This window comes from Molossus molossus, unplaced genomic scaffold (genome assembly GCF_014108415.1).
Source record: "Molossus molossus isolate mMolMol1 unplaced genomic scaffold, mMolMol1.p scaffold_m16_p_13, whole genome shotgun sequence".
NCBI lineage: Eukaryota > Metazoa > Chordata > Mammalia > Chiroptera > Molossidae > Molossus > Molossus molossus.
In genome coordinates this window covers 14,905,199-14,926,772 of record NW_023425348.1, presented here as the reverse complement: position 1 = coordinate 14,926,772, position 21,574 = coordinate 14,905,199, and the positions used below count along the sequence as shown (strand labels likewise).

The 21,574-nt window shown below is 41.3% G+C and overlaps 1 protein-coding gene across 3 annotated transcripts in view; it reads right to left on the bottom strand.

Moving 5' to 3' along the window:
• Positions 1-21,574, bottom strand: part of ACAT1 (acetyl-CoA acetyltransferase 1) — a 61,761-nt gene that overhangs the window by 25,608 nt on the left and 14,579 nt on the right. Inside the window, exon 2 of one of the 3 annotated variants that reach the window (XM_036257698.1) lies at positions 20,326-20,419. In XM_036257698.1, coding sequence (XP_036113591.1) covers positions 20,326-20,346 — 21 coding nt within the window. In that variant the 5' untranslated portion in view covers positions 20,347-20,419. Of the gene's footprint in view, positions 1-397; positions 419-2,786; positions 2,899-20,325; positions 20,420-21,574 lie in introns of those variants that run through there. The other 2 variants (XM_036257697.1, XM_036257699.1) reach the window with 2 other exon arrangements.

Sequence of the window (21,574 nt, the reverse complement as noted above, 5' to 3'; positions counted from 1 at the left end):
ACTACACAAAATGGAGATAAGCAATCAATCAAATGCAGAGTTCAAAACACTGGTTATAAGGATGCTCAAGGAACTTAGTGAGAACATTAACAACATAAAAAAGGGCCAGTCAGAAATGAAGGATGCACTTAACTGAAATAAAGAATAATTTACAGAGAATCAATAGTAGAGTAGGTAAAGCCAAGAAGAGAACCATCGATTTGGAATATAAGGAAGCAAAAAACACCCAATCAGAACAGCAAAAAGAAAAAAGAATCCCAAAAAATGAGGATAGTGTAAGGAGCCTGTGGGACAACTTCAAGTGCGCCAACATTCGCATCTTGGGGGTGCCAGAAGAAGAAGAGAGCAAGCAAGAAATTGAAAACCTATTTGAAAAAATGACAAAAAACTTCCCTACCTTGATGATGAAAACAGACTCACTGATACAGAGAACTTTTTGTTGCTTGCCAGATGGAAGGGGGCTGGAGGGGGATGGGTGAAAAAGATGAAGGTATTAAGAAGTACAAATTGTTTGTTAGACTGATGAACCTCAAAGGGAAGGGAGGAGGGAGGGGTGGGATGAGATAAACCAAAGAACTTCTACGCATATATGCATACCCAATGGACACAGACAATAGTGTGAGGAAGGCAGGAGGGAGAAGGGATTGGGGAGGAGGGTGCCAAAGGGGAAAAGGGGGTGGCATCTGTAATACATTCAACAATAAAGATAAGTTTTGTTTTTTTTTAAATGTCCCTTTCTACTTAGCTAGGATGTTGTTCCTTGCAATCAAAGGGCCTTCTAAGCAACTTCAACTCTTCTTTCAAGTTGCTGGTTCCATTTAATTGAAAGTTCCCTGGTCTTTCCACTTTGCCCTGGGTCCTATCTCCAGTAGTAGATTAACTACTCTACTTCAAGATGGCCTCCCTTATTTCAACATGTTTAGTTTCAAAGCACCTTTCACACTGTGTAAATGCGGGTTTCACATCTTAATTCTCTTTCTCTCTCAACCTAATGCAAGCTTTCTGAGAACAGGGCTGTCTCTCATTCACTGCCATAGTACTGTCATGGGCACTGTGAATAGTAATCATTAAATACCCCAGGAATAAGTGACAAAATTATAGCACGTACATCTTTCAAGGACAACTCAGCTGTACCACCCACTCTGGAGACCTCACCTGACCATGCCGGGCAGAGGTAGGAACTCCCATCCCAGCTGCCACAGCAGCTGTGTACACTCTAATTTTTCCTAGAACACATAATCTTGTAACCCACAGGACTATGAGTTCCAAGAGAGATTGATTTTATTTTCTATTCCAGTGATGGCAGGAGATGCTTACACAAATATTTGAATAAGGTCTGATGCTTACTAGCAACCTGAAGTCATTCCAGGCAGGGTAAATACATTACAAAGCCACAAAATGGGATTATAAACTAGCATGAAGGCCTATTTTACATGGGAGTGTGAAAAAAGGGGCTCTCTGGAGATGTCATAGCTGAGAAATGGCCATTAAAGAGTCAGCCTTGGGAAAATCTAGGTAAAGAGCACTGGAGGCACAGGGAAGAACTAGGACAAAGGGCCTGGAGTAGGAACAAGCTTGGCTCAGTGTAGACAGCGGAGTAGTGCAGCAGGAGCCACACACTCAGGAACACACAGCCAGAGCTGTGCAGGCACCCAACAGGCTATGAGGAGAAGTCTGGATTCTGGTCTGTGCAATGAGAAGCCTCTGAAAGCTTTTCTGTTATAAAAAGATCACTCTGGCAACAGTGTAGAGAACTGATTGTAGAGGGGCAGGAGTAGAACAAGGGGGTGCCCAGACAAGAGCTCATATGGCTAGTGCCAGAGAGGTCCCAAGAAGTCATAAGAGGGCTGCATACAAACGATGGATTTGGAGTGTTTTAAGAGTACTGATTTTCAACATTTTTCTTGTCGCGGCACACCTAAACTAATTACTAAAAGTCTGTGGCACACACACAAAAATATTTTTTGCCACTCCGACACTCAAAAAAATGGTTGTTGACATGTACTACTTAGTTAAGCCTAAAATGGTTGATGGCTGCATCTGTACTAAACATTTACAGGCGCTTTTCCTTGTAATTATCCCCTAAGCAATACAGTATAACAACGATTTACATTGTATTAGGTATTATAGTAATCTAGAGATGACAAAGTGTATGGGGAGAATCGCAGTTATATGGAAATGCTTTGCCATTTTATATAAGGGACTTAAGCATCAGGATCCTGAAGCCAATCCCCTAAGACTACCAAGGGACAACTGTATAATTAACTTCATGTATTATGTACGAGCAGCCATTTATTTTCCCTGATAAACTTGAAGTTACCCAGAGTAGGTGCACCTTTTTATGGTCGCATAGTTCGTCACAATTTGTAAGCCTAATGATTATCTATTGCACGAAAACAAAATCTCTTGACAATAACACTCACAGACGTGGTTTTTTTTTTTTAAAGCTCAGAAATGATTTTATGGGCGTGGATACTCGGCAAGGCCAGAGCCAATCCCACATTTCCACCTGCCAAACTATGGCCCCCTTCTATACATCAGTGCGCAATTATTACGATTACGGAAGAAATCCTGGGAACGGAAAGGCGCTTCGCAACAGTACCCAGGCCGTGAGCGTGGTTGGGCACTGGGGGGAGGGTTCTGGACCAGGGTCCGGTGTAGCGGGTCCCCCAAGGCCTACAGTTCTGGCTCCGTTCGGCAGTTCTGGCTCCGTTCGGCCTCGGGGCCGCAGGCAGGACCCTGCCACAGAGCAGGAAACGTCACGCCCGGGTCCAAGCCCCTCTCACCTGCATCTGCCTCCGAAGCAGAGGGCCGCGTCCGTGGGCGCCGCAGCGCAAAAGGGCCGCCAGCCCAGCCATGGTCACTGAGCGCAGAGCGGAGACGTCAAGGGCATCGCGCAAGCGCCGCAGGCCCCTCTTCCACGCCCCACCCTCTCCCTGCTACCTGGCCCAGTGCCCACCGCTTGCCTGCCCGACCAGTCCTCCTCCAATAGTAGTCTCGGACGGCAGGGGCCCGTAGCAATTGGCCGATAGCCAGAGGGGGACGGGGCTAAGCCTGACTGCTAGACGCAGTCGTAACCCCGCCTCCGCCCTGGCTGAAAAAATGACCTGCAGGATTTCAGGGGCTTCAGGAACTAGCAGGAAACTCTGCAGTTACCACTCTGTTAGTTTCTAGATTACAAATTTTTTTTTTTTAGCAAATTTTTTTAAATGTATTGATTTTAGAAAGAAAGGAAAGAGAGAGAAACATATAGTTTTGTTTTTCCACTTATTTGATGCACTCATTGGTTTCTTATATGTGTTCTAACCAGGGATCCAACCCCAACCTTAGCCTATGCTGACCACACTCTAACCAAATGAACTAACGAGTCAGGGTACACCACTTTTTACCTTCTAAAGTCACTGGTTAAATGTAACCGGGCCTTTTTTTTTCACTAAGCCTGTTCTTGTACACCTACAAAATACCAAGAAAACTTATGAAAAATAATTTTAGGCAATCCAATTCCCTTTAAATTTATGGTGAGATAATTTTGCAATTGGTTTTCAGTAGAAGAAAATGAGATATAGAATAAATATTAACAGCTAACACTACTGAACAATTAATAAGTATTTATATTCACAAAAATTTTATGAATTAAATGCTGTTATCTACCCTTTAACTAATGAGATAATGTAGGGGAGGAAGAAACTTTCCTTTGCCCACCAAGTTCTTCAGGCTGATCCAATAATCAAATAGACATGAGACAATTTAACAAGAGAAAATAACAAACGTTAAGACATATATATGGGAACCCCACATACATAAAAGAGAGCCCCAATATGCACCAGGGTTCAAGACAGAAAGGGAATGTGGGTATGTATACAAGACATCCTGAGCTAGGGATGAGGTAAGGTGCCTTGGGGGCTTCAAAAAGTCATTACAGAATTATAAGAGCAGATGTTTAATAAATAGGAATTTGTCCTGCCTGACAGACATGTCAAAAGAGGTTCTCTCTGATGATCTCCCACAGGCTCTAATTCAAGTTCTTCCAGGTAGTCAAGGGAGGAAAGTTTCTCCTGAGCTCTCAGCTAAAGTTTCCCTTAGCTCAGAATAATCCTCACACCACAGAAGCACATCTTGGGATGACTATCTCTGAACACTCACAATAACTAAAGTACAAAGAAATTAAGTTTTTGTTTATGATTGCACAGAAAGTGGTAAAGCTGGAGTGGGTCTGAACTAATACCAATATATAACAGAATGAAATGCTTCCTCTCTCTGATGGCCTTTATAAAGTAATGACTGTTTTTCAAAGATTCACAGGTGTATCCATAACTAGACTCAGATTAGCAGAGGTCAGTGGACCAATGGAGCTGGGGTTGGGGTGGGGGGTGGGGTTGAGAAATTTCACATTCTTCCTAGGATCCCTCTGGAAGCCTTCCTGTCTAAAGCCAGCACCCATCCCTTGCTTCACTCTTACTCCCTTTCCTTAACAATAAAAGATGCTTTAACTGAATAGCCCTGGCTGGTTTGGCTCAGCGGTTAGAGCATCGGCCCTCGTACCAATGAGCCACGGGTTCGAATCCAGTCTAGGGCACGTACCTCAGTTGCAGTTCGTCCCCAGCCCTAGTCAGGTCATGCAGGAGGCAACCAGTTGATGTGGCTCTATTATATTGATGTTTCTCTCTCTCTCTCTCTCTCTCTCTCTCTCTCTCTCCCCCTCTCCATTCCTCGCACTTTATCTGATAATAAGTAGAAAAATATCCTCAGGTAAGATGCTTTACCTGAATAGACTTTTCTCCAAAGAGGACATACAGATGGCCAACAGACCTATGAAAAGATGCTCAAAGTTACTAATCATCAGGGAAATGCAAATTAAAACCACAAAGAGCCCTGGCAGGTTTTGCTCAGTGGTTAAAGCATTGGCCCTCGGACCAAAGGGTTCTTACTATCAGGCAGTTCTTTCACAGTTTATTAATTTAATACTTATAAAACCCCAATGAATTAGAGATCACTATTATCCACTTTCTATAAATGAGGAAACTCAGAAGTTACATAATTTGTTCAAGGTCACAGAACAAGTCTAGTGAGAGCTGCAATTTGAACCCAGGCAGTCTGGTTACCAAGAATAGACTCTGAACCTCTGCACTGGTTTTTCCTGAGAAGAGACTTGCTTTAGAAGCAGAGAAGTCAACTTTGATTGGACAATTCTGCTACCGAAAGTTCTACTATGGTAATATTGCCACTATGTTGGACAGAACAGCTTCTAGAGAAGTTCAAAGAGACTTAGGGGTAGCTGAGAGAGAAAAATACCAAATTTTCTTCTGAGCTACAGCAGATAGCTGCTCTTCTAAACTGAACTTCAAAAAACTTAGAGCAGCTTCATCACAAATATGAGCAACAGGCAAAAATTTAGTTAATAATTGAATTTAAGGATCTAGGAATTTGCCCAGCCCATTGTGGCTCAGTGGTTGAGCATCAACTCATGCACCAGGAGGTCGCCAGTTCAATTTGCTGGTCAGGGCACATACACAGGTTGTGGGCCCAAGCCCCAGTGGGGGGCATGCAAGAGCCAGACAGTCGATGTTCTCTCTCATCGATGTTTCTATGTTTCTGTCACCCTTCCTCTCTCTCTCCAAAATCAGTAAAGAAAAAATATTTTTAAAATTAAAAAAAAAAAATCTAGGAATTTGAAAATTCAAGAATTTTAATAAAAAATAGGAATAAAACAACTGCATCCAGAAAAATTGTAGCACTCGAGTGGTCTATAATTGGGGCAGTTTAGACTCCTAAATAAATAAAAACTAATTCTAATAATTTAATTCTATATACATATATATTGATTTTTAGGGATAGAGAAAAACATCAATTTGTTGTTCCACTTATTTCTCCATTCATTGGTTGCTTCTGATATGTGTCCTGACTGGGGGGTCAAACCCAAAACCTTGGCGTATTGGGACAGTGCTCTAATCAACTGAGTACATGGCCAGGGCCTAATTCTGATTTTTGTTCACAACTGTAAAAAAAAAGTAGAATCACCCCAGCCGGTTTGTCTCAATGGTTAGAGCGTCGACCCGCAGACCTTGCGGGTTTGATTCCGGTCAAGGGCATGTACCTTGGTTGCATTTTGGAATCGGCCCTAGGTAGAATCATGGGAGAGGCAACCAATTCATGTGTCTCTCTCACATCCATGTTTCTCTCCTCTCTCCAACTCTATCTGAAGATTAAAAAAAAAAAAAAAAATACCATCTGGTGAGGATTTAAAAAAAAAATTAGAATCAGTTCAGGATTAAAGTGTAGAACTGGGAGTTAGAGATAGGATTAATTGTTGAAGGTATTAAGTAAATGAGATTAAACCAAAGAAGAGTCTCTGTAGACCTGTATTTTGGTGGAGGAAGAGGACACACCGAAGCAGATGGAGCCAGAATTGTGGAGAGAGGGAGGTAGCAGAGAACTGTGCTGTGCTGTGATGCGCTGCCCGCTCAACCCCTAATTCTTTTCAAATGTGTAAATCAGCCCGGCTGGTGTAGCTCAGTGAATTGAGCATCTTCCCATGGAATGAGAGGTTCTGGTTCATTACCTGGTCAGGGCACAGGCCCGGGGTTACAGGCTGGATTCCCAGTAGGGTGTGGGCAGGAGGCAGCCAATTGATGCATCTCTCTCACATGGATGGTTTTATCTCTCTAAACATATTTTTTAAAATAAATAAAATCTGGGAATTCCAAAATGGCGATGGAGTGAATTGAAGCTACGCACACCATCTCCCAAAACCAAACTGGAATTACAACGAAAATAAAGACAAATCCTCAGGAAAAAGCAACAGAAAAGCAGCTTGGAGGACCACATAACCAGGGACGCTGACTGGATCCTAGTAGGATTGCGGAGGCGTGAGAGGGGGGCTGGGAGCCAATAGACAGCAGCAGCCTTAGCTGTGAGCAGCACCCTCAGGTTACACTCCCAAGTGGCTCCACAGCCAGAGCCCAGACAGAGGCTAAAATAGCCACAGCCGCTCACCTTGGGCTCTGGCAGAGGGAGAGCGGACTGAACTGAAACTCTGTGGGGATACTCGAGATTTGGAGGGCGCCAAGAGCTTTTTGCTAAGTTGCAGCCATGCAGGACTGTGGTCATCTTACTCCTTCCCAGGGCTCTGGGGAGAGGCAGCAGCCCCTCCCTCGAAGATTCAACCCTACCCAGTGGCCATTGAAATGCAAATTGAGGCCCATAAACAACCAGCATCTGCCCCTACACTCGGGAAATCCCCTTATGCTGAATACCTGAGGGAGTTTTTGATTCAACTAAGAGGCCAAGGTTTTTCAAGTAACCACTACTAATAGCCTCCAGGCAAAAAAGCTAGAGGATAACTGAACCATTCCTGGGCTAGCAACTCTAACCAGGAAAGTAAGACTTGACAGTGGTGTTTAACATGGGTCCTCTCTGGCTCATCTAAAACCCAGAAGAGGGAGCCACAAACAGCAGAACACAAACACCTACAAGAAAAACTTGGCAGGCTCCAAAACCCACTGTGATAGCCAAAATGGTGAAACACAGAAACAAAAGCCAAATGAAAGAACAAGAGACCTCTACCGAAGATGAAATAAATGAAGTGCAGTTAAGCAAGTTAACAGAACTAGAATACAGAGCCATGATCTTAAGGAAGCTCAACAGCATGTGTAAGGACATGAGCACCATGAGTAAAGACATAGATATGTTGAAAATCAACCAGTTGGAAATTAAAAACCACCAAGAAGAAATAAAGAATGACATATCAGAAATAAAGAACACATTGGAAGGTCTAAATAACAGAGTAGAGAAAGCAGAGGACCGGATCGATGAATTAGAAGACAGGGAAGAAAAAATCAACCAATCAGAAAACCAAAAGGAAAAAACAATTACAAAACAGGAAGACAGCTTAAGAGAATTGTGGGACAAAGGGAAATGTAATAATATGTGCATCATAGGAGTGCCCGAAGAAGAAAAAAATGAACAAGGGTTAGAGAATATATTCAAAGAAAGAGTGACAGAAAACATCCCTAATTTGGTGAAGGAATAAGGCATTCAAGTTCAAGAAGCACAGAGAGACCTAAGTAAGAAGAACCCAAACAGGCCCACACCAAGACACACAGTAATCAAAATGCCAAAAATTAAAGACAAAGAGAGAATCCTAAAAGCAGCAAGAGATGAGCAACAGGTTACCTACAAATGAGCCCCCATAAGGCTCTCAGCTGACTTCTCAACAGAAACATTACAGTCCAGAAGGGAATGGCATGAAGTAATCAAGGTCATGAAAAACAAGGATCTGAATCCAAGACTACTCTACCCAGCAAGGCTATCATTCAAAATAGAAGGTTAAATAAACAGCTTCCCAGACCAAAAAAAAAAAAGGCTGAGTGAATACATTAGCACCAAACCAGCACGCAAGAAATGTTAAAAGGACTGTTGTAATTAGCAGGAGAAACAGGAAGAAAAATAAAACCACACTAAACAAAAATGGCAATAAATAATTACATATCAATAATCACCTTAAATGTAAATGGATTGAATGCTCTGATAAAAAGACAGAGTAGCTGAATGAATAAGAAAGCATGACTCACCCTGGCCGGTTTGGCTCAGCGGTTAGAGCGTCGACCTGCGGTCCGGAGAGACCCGGGTTCGGTTCCTGCTAAGGGCACGTACTTCGGTTGCAGTTTGTCCACGGCCCTGGTTGGTCGTGCGGGTGGCAGCCACTCGATGTGTCCCTTCACGTCGATGTTTCTCTCTCTCTCTCCCTTCCTCTCTCTCCCTCCCACTCTATAAAAAAAGAAAAAAAAGAAAAAAAAGAAAAAAAAGAAAGCATGACTCATCTATATGTTGTTTACAAGAGACCCACCTCATAACAAAAGACTCACAGGTTGAAAGTGAAGGGATAGAAAAAAATCTTCCAAGCAAACAGAAAGGAAGAAAAAACTGGGGTAGCAATACTCATGTCTGATAAAATAGATTTCAAAATGAAGGCCATAACTAGAGACAAAGAAGGCCACTACATAATATTGAAAGGATCTATCCAACAGGAAGATATAACCTTGATAAACATATATGCACCCAAAATTGGAGCATCAAAATATATTAAAAATCTTCTGGAAGACTTTAAAGGAGAAATTGATAGCAATACAATCATAACAGGGGACTTCAACACCCCGCTGAAATCACTAGATAGATCCTCTAGACTAAAAATTAGCAAGGAAACAGAGACTGTAAATGAAGCACTAGACCAAATGGATTTAATAGATATCTACAGAGAATTACACCCCAAAACTACAGAATTCACATTCTTCTCAAGTGCACACGGGACATTCTCAAAGATAGACAACATGTTAGGACACAAACTAAGTCTCTACAAGTTCAAGAAGATTGAAATCATATCAAGCATCTTCTCATATCACAATGCCATGAAACTAGAATTCAATTGTAACAAGAACATGCAAAGACATTTGAACACATGGAGGCTAAATAGCATGTTATTAAACAATGACTGGGTTATCAAGGAGATCAAAGAAGAAATTAAAAACTTCCTGGAAATCAATGAAAATAAACACAACAACACAAAATCTATGGGATGCAGCAAAAGCAGTTCTGAGAGGGAAGTTCATAGCACTACAGGCCTACCTCAAGAAACAAAAAAAATCTCTAATAGACTATCTAACCTCACAACTTAAAGAACTAGAAAGCAAACAAAAAGAAAACCCCAGAGCAAGTAGAAGGAAGGAAATAGTAAAGATCAGAGCAGAAATAAATAACATGGAGACCAAAAACACAATTCGAAGGATCAATGAAACAAAGAGCTGGTTCTTTGAAAAGATGAACAAGATTGATGGACCCTTAGCTAGACTCACCAAGAAACAAAGAGAGAGAACCCAAATACACAAAATCAGAAGTAAAATAGGAGAAGTAACAACTGACACCACAGAAATACAAAAGATTGTTAACAACTACTACGAACAATTATATGGCAACAAATTTGACAATCTAAGCAAAATGGACAGATCTTTAGAAACACATAGTCTCCCAAAACTAGACTGGGAAGAGATAGAAAACTTGAACAGACCAATAACAGAAGAAATTGAAGATGTAATTAAGACTGTCCCAGCAAACAAAAGCCCAGGCCCAGACGGCTTCCTGGGGGAGTTTTACCGACCATTCAAAAAAGAACTAACACCCATTCTCCTCAAACTATTTCAAAAAATTCAAGAAGAAGGAAGACTTCCAAACTCGTTTGATTAAGCCAGCATAATTCTAATTCCAAAACCAGAAAAAGACATTACAAAGAAAGAACACTACAGGCCAATATCCCTGATGAATATAGACGCTAAAATACTGAACAAAATATTAGCAAATTGGATCAGCAATACATCAAAAAAAATTATTCACCATGATCAAGTGGGATTTGTCCCATGGATGCAAGGCTTGTACAATATTCACAAATCAATAAATGTGATATACCACATATATAGAATGAAGAATAAACACCACATGATCATATCAATAGATGCCGAAACAGACTTTGACAAATTGCAACATCCATTTCTGATAAAAATGTTCAGCAATGTGGGAATAGAAGAATCATATCTCGACATAATAAAGGCCAGTTATGAAAGACCTACAGCCAACATCATACTCAATGGGCAAAAACTAAAGGCATTTCCCTTAAGAACAGGAACAAGACAGGGATACCCACTTTCGCCACTCTTATTTAACATTGTACTGGAAGTCTTAGCCGCAGCAACCAGACAGGAAGAAAAAATAAAAGGGATCCAAATGAGAAAGGAGGAAGTAAAACTGTTATTATTCACAGATGACATGATACTATACGCAGAAAACCCCAAACACTCCATCAAAAATTTAATAGACTTAATAAATGAATTTGGCAAAGTAGCAGGATACAAAATGAATGTCAAGAAATTGATGGCATTCATATACATCACTGATGAACTCACAGAAAAAGAAACTAAGAAAACAATCCCATTTACCATTATGGTAAAAAAAAATTAAGATGGTTAGGAATAAACTTAACAAAAAAGTAAAGGTCCTATTCACAGAAAATTACAGGACATTGAAAAAAGAAATAAAAAAGTGGAAGCACATACCTTGTTCACGAATTGGAAGAATTAACATCATTAAAATGTCCATACTACCCAAAGCAATCTATAAATTCAATGCAATCCCCATCAAAATAGCAACAACATACTTCACAGAACTAGAACAAATACTTCAAAAGTTCATATGGAACCAAAAACAACCTCGAATAGACACAGCAATCTTGAAAAAGAACAAAATAGGAGGGATCACATTACCAGATTTCAGGTTATACCACTGTAATCAAAACAGCCTGGTACTGGCACAAGAACAGGCATATAGACCAGTGGAACAGAACAGAGAACCCAGAAATGGACCCAAGACATTATGCTCAATTAATATTTGACAAAGGTGGCAATAGCATACAGTGGAGTAAAGTCAGCCTCTTTAATAAATGTGTTGGAAAAATTGGACAGCTACATGCAAAAAAAATGAAACTAGACCATCAACTTGCACCATACACAACAATAAACTCAAAATGGATAAGAGACTTAAATGTGACCCATGAATTCATAAAACTTCTAGAAGAAACTGTAGGCAACAAAATTTCAGACATCATATGCAGCAGAATTTTCACTGATACATCACCTAAGGCAACAGAAACAAAGGAGAAAATGAACACATGGGACTACATCAATTTCAAAAGCTTCTGCACAGCAAATGATACAATCATCAAAATGGAAAGGCAACCCACTATATGGGACAGCATAATTGCCAATGATATATCAGACAAGAGGTTAATTTCCAATATATATATAGAGTGCTCATACAACTCAACAAAAGGAAGACAACCCAATTAAAAAATGGGCAGAGGAACTGAATAGACACCTCTCCAAACAAGACATACAAATGGCTAAGAGACATATGAAGAAATGCTCAACATCACTAATCATCAGAGAGATGCAAATTAAAACAAAATGAGGTATCACCTCACACCTGTCAGAATGGCCGCCATCAACAAATTATCAAACAAGTGTTGGAGAGGGTGTGGAGAAAAGGGGACTCTAGTACACTGCTGGTGGGAATGCAGACTGGTGCAGCCACTATGGAAAACAATATGGTGTTATATCAAAAAATTAAAAATTGAACTTCCATTTGACCCAGTGATCCCACTTCTAGGAATATATTCTGAGAAGCCTGAAACACCAATCAGAAAGAATATATGTACACCCTTGTTTGTAGCAGCACTATTTACATTAGCTAAGATCTGGAAACAGCCCAAGTGTCCATCAGTAGATGAATGGATCAAAAAGCTGTGGGACATATACAAAATGGAGTACTATGCAGCTGTAAGAAAGAAAGATCTCTTATCCTTTGAGATGACCTGGAGGGACCTGGAAAGTGTTATCTTACAAGCCATACAGAGAAAGACAAGTATCATATGATCTCACTTATTTGTGGAATATAATGAACATAACAGTCTGAGGAATGGGGTAATCCCAGAGACGTGGATGTGGGATGCAGACTGACAATCCCCAGAAGGGGTGGTGGGGGAGAGATAAACCACAGAATTTGTGTGCATGAACAATGGACATGGACAACGGGGCTGGGGACAGGGCGGGGAGGGAAGTAGGAGGAGGGAATCAGTGGAGGAAAAAGGAGAAACATCTGTAACCAAAATAAATAAATTAATTAAAAAATAAATAAATAGAAATAAAATAAAATCTATGCATCAACCCTGGCTGGTTGCTGCAGTGGTTAGAGCGTCGACCCACGGACCAAAAGGGTCATGGGTTTGGTTCCCATTCAAGGGCATGTACCAGGGTTGCAGGTTTGATCACCACCCCGGAAGAGGATGTATGGGAAGCAACCAATCGTTTCTCTCAAACTGATGTGTGTGTGTGTGTGTGTGTGTGTGTGTGTGTGTGTGTGTCTCCTCCTCTCTCCCTCCCACTCTTTATAAAAGTCAATGGAAAAAATATCCTTAGGTGAGGATTAAATAAATAAATAAATGAATGAATAAAAGTAAAATCTGTGACATCCTCATTTACATCAGCCTGTGAAGTCATGATCACCCTGAGGGAAAGCAGAACCAAAACAAATAAAAGGATACTAAATTTTTTATTCTTTTTTTTTTTTTTTTTATCCTCAACCAAGGACATTTTTGCATTTATCCTCAGATAGGGTGGGAGGCAGAAAGGAAGGAAGAGAGAGAGAGAAACATCGATATGAGAGAGACACATGGAGTGGCTGCCACCCACACGACCCCAACTGGGGCCGGGGACAAACTGCCCTTAGTAGGAACCAATCCCGGGACTCTGTTCTGTGGGCCAACGCTCTACCTACTGAGCCAAACAAGCCAGGGCTAAATTTTTTATTCTAAAATTTAAAGTGAAAGAAGAAATATTTGAAAGTCCATTTTCCTACCACCACCACCCCAGACTGGTTAAGTTGAACTCAGGAGCAAAAGGTTAGAGCTGAAAAAGCCAGAGGAGAGAAAGCCAGAGGATTCAGTGAGGAGTATCCCTGAGACAAGGCCCCGATTCTGCCTCCAGCAGCCCAGCCACAGGGGAGGGAGACAATAGAAACACACACACACAATCAGTTATGAGAGTAGATCTGAGTTCTGTAGTTTGTTTAAAAACTAGCCCACACCAGCACTAAAGCTTAAAGATATTGAGGTGGCTGTTTAGGGTGCTTGGGTATAAAGGGCTTAAGGTGTCCTCACAGAAAGTCCCCATGACCCCAAAAGCCTAAAACAGCGAAATGGGTGATTTTCCTCTTGTAGCTGCAAAGAGTATAGAAGTTAGCTGTGCTGGAGCTGGTGATCCTCACGAAGCCCCACTTAGGGAAACTGGGCCTCACCATACAAGTCAATGTGGAGGTTGGACCATGTCTGGGTGTGAGGCAGCCCAGGACCAGATGCAAACCTACGACGGATGAAGGAAAAACTGAGAAGTGATGAAGCTTAAACCTAAAATTTATAAAAAGATAATTGAATTTGACTGAGTTTAGGTGAAATGATTAAATTAACATTTCTTTTATGTGATAGAAATGGAGTGTTAGGATAAAAAAAATTAAGTCTCCCTGGCCAGGTGGCTCAGTTGGTTGGATCATTGTCTATGCACCAAGGAGTTGTGAGTTTGATCCCCTGTCAGGGCATCTGTGGGGGAGAGGGTATGTGTGTGGATATCAGTGTGTGTGTCTCTCTCTCCCTTCCTCTCTTGATAATCAGTGGCTGTATCCTTGGGTGAGGATAAAAGAAGAAAAAATTGCCCAGCCAGTGTGGCTTAGTGGTTGAGCATTGACCCATGCACCAAAAGGTCGCTGGTTCGATTCCCAGTCAGGGCACATGCCCAGGTTGTGAGCCCGATCCCCAATGGGGGCCATGCAGGAGGCGGCCAATCAGTGTCCTCTCTCATTGATGTTTCTATGGCTCTCTCCCTCTTCACTTCCTCTCTCTCTAAAATTAATAAAGAAAAAAAATTAAGCCCAGTTAAGAGAGAATTAAAAATATTTTTCCATATCTGAATTTGTAGCTTTGAGTTATCATCCCTGCTATAGGAATCTTCCTCTCTGTAAAGGCCCACAACCAGAGTCAGAAGCCTCAGAGTGGTTTTCTAGAAGTAGAAGTTAGCTTTAGGCACAATATTTTCAGAGCAGGGCACTAATTAAAAAATAAGAAAAATTTAGGGGAAAAAATGTGGGTACTAGATTCATATTACAAGGATGTTTGCTATTCATTTCTAATTAGGTTCTTCTATAACAAGTAACTTCTATCATAATTAGTCTATTGGAATCATGCATTGTACTAGGTTGAATAGTGTCCCCCAAAGCCCCACCCCCATACCTGTGAATGTAACTTAATTTGGAAATAGGGTCTTTGCACAGAAAGTCAAGTTAAGATGAGGTCATATTGGAATAGGGTGGGCCCAAAATTCAATGAATGGTGTGTTTATGATAAGAGAGACAGACACACAGTGGAGAAAGCCATGTGGAATCCAAGGCAGAGACTGGAGGGATGCATCTACAGAATAAGCACCATGGACATTCAGCAACCACCAGAAGCTAGGAAGGAGGCATAGAACCCACAGAAGGAACCAATCCTGCCAACACCTGGGATTCAGACTTCTGGCCTCCAGAACCATGAGACAATAAATTTCTGTTTTTTAGCCACCTGGCTTATGTATGGTGCTTTGTTACAGCAACCCTACCAAATGAATATACTCATCCTGGGTAGAATTACATATGGCATTTCCTTATATTTTCTATTTATTATATATGTCCCATAAAGCATCTCCTTCCTTGAAATCCTAGGAAGTACAAAGAATCAAGACAGCTTCTTTAGTGGGCATTTAGAAATGTTTGTACCCCATTGTTGAACTAAATCTCTAGGCCCAAGATCAAGCCACTCCTGCCCAGGGTGCCAAGTCAGAAACTTAAGTAACTTATGTCTGTGTAAATGCTCCTCTTAACCAGAAGCACAGTATGTCCAGCCTGCCAAACCCCAACTGTAATGATTTCCTTGTTCTAAGTAAAGACAGATAAGAAACCCCAGTCAATTAATTTAAACCAAATAATCTTTCCTTGTACTGTTTGCCCTGTTAGCCAATCGTGCCCTGTTTCCACGTTGCTGCTTCTGACACTCTTCAAAACTTACTCTTGCCCAAAATCCCTTGGGAAAAATGCTCAGCTGCTTGTGGGGCACTGTATTCCCCTAATCCATGGACTGTTTTTCCTTGAATAAAGAACATCAAACTTGCCTGGCCGGTGTGGCTCAGTTGGTTGGGTGTCACTCCATACACCAAGAGGTCCCCAGTTCAATTCCTGGTCAGGGCACATGCCCAGGTTGTGGGCTTAATCCCCAGTAGGGGATGTGCAGGAGGCAACTGATTGATCAATGTTTCTCTCTCATTGATGTTTCTATCTCTCCCTCTAAAAAAAATAATAATAAAAATATATTTAAAAAAAGAATTATCAAAGTTCTTACTAAATTGTTTTATTTTGTCACTTGAAACTATGTATCTAAGAAAATGATTACAAGAGGAAGATACACAAACAATAGTAGACAGTTCCTAAAAATAACTTGCATCTGATTTATCTTGGGATTTAGAACAAAAAGATACCAAAGAAAAATATCTTAGAAGTTCTTGAAGAGTGTAAGACAGAAGTCCTACTCGTCCAGAGAATGATGTTTGGCCTTGTTGCATGTTCCTCCACCTTTATTTTATTTTATTAAAAGAAATTTTTTTCTTTATTGATTTCTAGAGAGAGAGGGAGAAAGAGAAACATCGATGAGAGAGAACATCAATTGCAGCCTCTTCATGCCCACCACTGGGGACTGGGCCCACAACTTGGGCATGTGCCCTGAACAGGAATCAAACTGGTGACCTCTTGGTGCATGGGTCTACACTCAACCCCTGAGCCACACTGGCCAAACCCTCCACCTTTATTTTTTTATTTTTTATTTTTTTATCCTCACCCGAGGACATTTTTGGATATTTTGTTCAGAGAGAGTGGGAGGGAGGGAGGGAAGGAGGAGAGAGAGAGAGAGGGAGAGAGAGAGAGAGAGAGAGAGAGAGAGAGAGAGAGAGAGAGAGAGACATCGATGTGAAAGGGATACATCGAGTAGTTGCCACCCGCACCACCAGGGCCGGGGACAAACTGCAACTGAGGTATGTGCCCTTATCAGGAACCGAACCCAGGTCTCTCGGGACCACAGGCCGATGCTCTAACTGCTGAGCCAAACCGGCCAGGGCCCCTCCACCTTTAGATGTATTTTCATCAACAGTAGTTCCCAAGCCTATGATTTTAATTTTACAAATAGCGGGTCCTTAATTGAGCAAGAAATTATACTAGAAAGTGTGAGAAACTTTTTAATAAAATCCTCACCCAATTATATTTTTCTATTGATCTTTAGATAGAGTGGTAGGGAGGGAGGGGGAGAGAGAGAAAAACATCAATGTGAAAGACACACATCTATTGGTTGCCTTCCGCATTCAGGGATTGAAATTACAATCCTGGTACATGCCCTTGACTGGGAATCAAATACACACTGATCTTTCATTCCACAGGCTGACCCTCTAACTGCTGAGCAAAAATGGCCAGGGTATGAGAAATTTTTAAAAGATGAAAATCCTTTGTTTTTATGCTTCAGATTTGGAGTGATCCCTCAGCCATAGGCTAAAGGGGATGATCTACTTCAGGCCTGGTATCTCAGGCCTCAGACCTGAAGTATAGGCTCAATTATAAGAAAAACTGGAGATAGGCTAGTGGTCTAGAAAAACCACAGATTTAAAGCAAATACAATCTTACCAGTCTGCATATTTCTTTATTTTTTTAAAGGACTCTTTATAAAAATGTTTTAATTGATTTTTAAAAATTAATTCATTTTTGTGACAAATTTTTTTTCCCCCAATGATACCTTCCTCCTGTTCCACTCTCCACCCCCCAGCATTGTTGTTATGTCCATTGGTTATGCTTGTATCTTTTTTTTTTTTTTATCCTCACCTGAGGACATTTTTGCATTTATTTTCAGATAGAGCAGGAAGAGAGAGGGAGGAAGAGAGAGAGAGAAACATGGATGTGAGAGAGACACATCAAGTGGCTGCCATCCACACGACCCCAACCGAGGCTGGGGACAAATTGTAACCAAGGTACATGCCCTTAGCGGGAACCAAACTCAGGACTCTCCAGTCTGCAGGCCGACGCTCTAACTGCTGAGCCAAACCTTCCAGGGCTGGTTATGCTTATATCCATAAGTTCTTTAGTTTATCTCTTCCCTCCTGCCCCCCGCTTCCCCTGAAGTTTGTCAGTCTGAACCCTACTTCTATGTCTCTGGGTCTATTTTGTTCATTATATTCCAAAAATAAGAGATCATGTGATACTTGTCTTTCTCTGACCAGCTTATATCACTTAGCATAATATTCTCCAAGTCCCTCCATGTCATCTCAAAGTATAAGAGATCTTTCTTTCCTACAGCTGTATAGTATTCCATTGTATATATGTACCACAGCTTTTTTATCCACTCATCTATTGATGGACAATTGGGCTGTTTCCAGATGTTAGCAATTGTAAATAGTGCTGCTATGAACATAGGAGGTACATATAATCCTTCTGATTAGTGTTTTAGGCTTCTTAGGATATAGTCCTAGAAGCAGGATCACTGGGTCAAATGGCAGTTCAATTTTTAATTTTTTGAGGAAACACCATATTGTCTTCCATAGTGGCTGCACCAGTCTTTTTTTTTTTTTTTATCCTCACCCGAGGACATTTTTCCATTTTTTTTTTTTGTTGTTGTTCAGGTAGAGTGGGAGGGAGAGAGAGGAACAGAGAGAGAGAGAAACATCGACGTGAAAGGGACACATCGAGTGGCTGCCACCCGCACGACCAGTCAGGGCCGGGGACAAACTGCAACCGAAGTACGTGCCCTTAGCGGGAACCGAACCCGGGTCTCTCTGGACCGCAGGCCGACGCTCTAACCGCTGAGCCAAACCGGCCAGGGCTGCACCAGTCTTTATTCCCACCTGCACTGTACTAGAGTCCCCTTTTCTCCACACCTTCGCCAGCACTTGTTGCTTGATGTCCATACTACCCAAAGCAATCTATAGATTCAATGCAATCCCCATTAAAATACCAACAACATATTTCACAGAACTAGAATAAACACTCCAGAAGTTTACATGGAACAACAACAAAAATGATTCTGAGTAGCCACAGCAGTCTTGAAAAAGAAGAAGGCATCACAACACTGGATATCAGGTTATACTACAAAGCCATTGTAATCAAAACAGCCTGGTACTGGCATAAGAACAGGCATATATAGATCAATGGAACAGAACAGAAAACCCAGAAATGGACCCAAGGCAATATGCTCAATTAATATTTGACAAAGGAGGCAAGAGCATACAGTGGAGTAAAGACAGCCTCTTTAATAAATGGTGTGGGGAAAATTGGACAGCTACATGCAAAAAATGAAACTAGACCACCAATTTACACCAGACACAAGAATAAACTCAAAATTAATAAAAAGCTTAAATGTAACTCATGAATCCATTAAAATACTAGAAGAAAATGTAGGCAACAAAATTTCAGATATTACATGCAGCAGAATTTTCACTGATACAATGTCTAAGGCAAGAGAAACAAAGGAAAAATTAATACATGGGACTACATCAAACTGAAAAGTTACTGCACAGCAAAAGAAACAAGCATCAAAATGGAAAGGGAATCCACTATATGGGAGAGCATAATTGCCAATGATACATCAGATAAGGGGTTAATTTCCAAAATATATAGAGTACTCATACAACTCAACAAAAGGAAGGCAAAGAATCCCATTAAAAAATGGGCAGAGGACCTAGCTGGTGTGGCTCAGTGGTTGAGCACTGACCCATTCAACAAGAGGTCGCCAATCAATGTTCTCTCTCATCGATGTTTCTATTTCTCTCTCCTTCCCCCTTTCTCTCTCTAAAAAAATGGGCAGAGTCTAACCAGTGTGGCTCAGTGGTTGAGCACTGACCCATGCACCAAGAGGTCGCTAGTTCAATTCCCAATCAGGACACATGCCCAGGTTGTGGGCCAGATCCCCGGTGGGGAACATACAGGACACAGCTAGTTGATGTTCTCTCTCATTGATGTTTCTATCTCTCTCTTCCTCTCACTTTCTCTCTCTCTCTAAAATCAATAAAGGAATTAAAAAAAAAAAAAGTAAAAAAAAATGGGCAGAGGACCTAAATAGACACCTCTCCATACAGGATATACAAATGGCCAAGAGACGTATTAAAAAATCTCAACATCACTAATCATCAGAGAGATGCAAATTAAAATGACTATGAGGTATCACCTCAGATCTGCCAGAATGGCTGCCATCAACAATTCATCAAACAACAAGTGCTGTTTTTACTGATTTTTTAGAGAGGAAGAGAAATAGAAACATTGATGGGCTGCCTTCTGCACACCCCCTACTGGGGATCAAGCCTACAACCTGGGCATGTGCCCTAATGGGGAATCTATCAGGGACCTCTCAGTTCATGGGATGATGCTCAATCCATTGAGCCATACCAGCTGGGACAGTCTGTACATTTAGATACTCTACTTCAACATGTAGGCAAGAAGCAACCCAACAGCTAGTCCTTCCCTACCTCAGATGGTATAAGCATAGAATAAAATGGTCTTTTTTATTCAGAAAACACAGTAGAAAGTAAACAAAGGTCAGATTCTAGAGATAATATAGAAGTGGAATTAATAATGTGGTGTGGGGAGGGGAGTAATAAAGAATGTATCGAAGTTCCTAACCTGGGAGACTGAAATAGTCATTAAGGAGTCCTGGATGGGTAGCTCAGTTGGTTAGAGCATCGTCCTGATACACCAAGGTGGTGGATTCAATTCCCTGTCAGGGCACATACAAAAGTCAATCAATAGATGTATAAATAAGTGGAACAACAAATCAATGTTTTTCTCTCTTTTCTTCTCCCTCTCTAAAAAATGAAAAAGAAGCCCTGGCTCATTTGGCTTAGCAGTTAGAGCGTCAGCGCACAGACCAGAGTCCCAGGTTTGGTTCCCGCTAAGGGCACGTACCTTGGTTGCAGTTTGTCCTCAGCCCCAGGTGGGGTTGTGTGGGTGTCAACCAGTCGATGTGTCTCTCACATCGATGATTCTCTCTCTCTTCACCCCTCTCTCCCTCCTGCTCTATCTGAAGATAAATGCAAAAAATGTCCTCGGGTGAGGATAAAAAACAAAAACAAAAGAAAAGCAACATAAAATAAAAACACAACAAAACAAAATGGGAAAGAAAAAAATTGCTGAAAACACTTGTGGATCTTAGGAGAGAAAACTGGGCTGGAGACAGTCTGGAGCATTAACGTGCAGATAGACGTAGATGCCATAGACGTAGATGAAATCACCCAGGAAGAGCATGTAGCTGAGCAACAGTAGAGAGCCGAGATGAAATCCTGAGGTGTGCAGGCTGAGAAAGAGCTAGACAACGAGACTGAGAAAGATAAGAGAGGTTAGTGTGAGACCAGGAGAGAATGGTTATCATGATATCTTTGCAGCTAAGGGATGAAACAAATTTATTAAACTAGGAGTATTCAAGGTGCCAATGCTGCAAGGAGATCAAGTAAGAGGAAGGTTGCATTTCTGATTAAGCTATAGGGAAGTCTCTGATGACCTTGGCAAGAGGACCAGTGGGAACATAAACCAATGAGTACCCAGCAGAATAGAGGCAATCAGACTATGGACTACTCTGTCAAGATGGTTAGCAAAGAATAGAGGAAGGAGAGAAATAAGGTCATACATGGCATGACCAGGGTAGAGGAAGACATTTTTTAAGCATGGTGTATACTTATACTTGAATTTGTTTGTAAGCCAGTGGTCCTCAAACTTGACTGTGCATCAGCATTACCTGGAGGGTTTATTAAAATTCAGATTGCTGGGCCTCACTGGAAGAGTTCTGAATCAGTAGGTCCGGGGTGGGGCTCAAGTCTTGCATTTCCAGCAAGTTCTCAAGTGATGATAATGCTGCTGGTCTGTAGACCAAAACTCT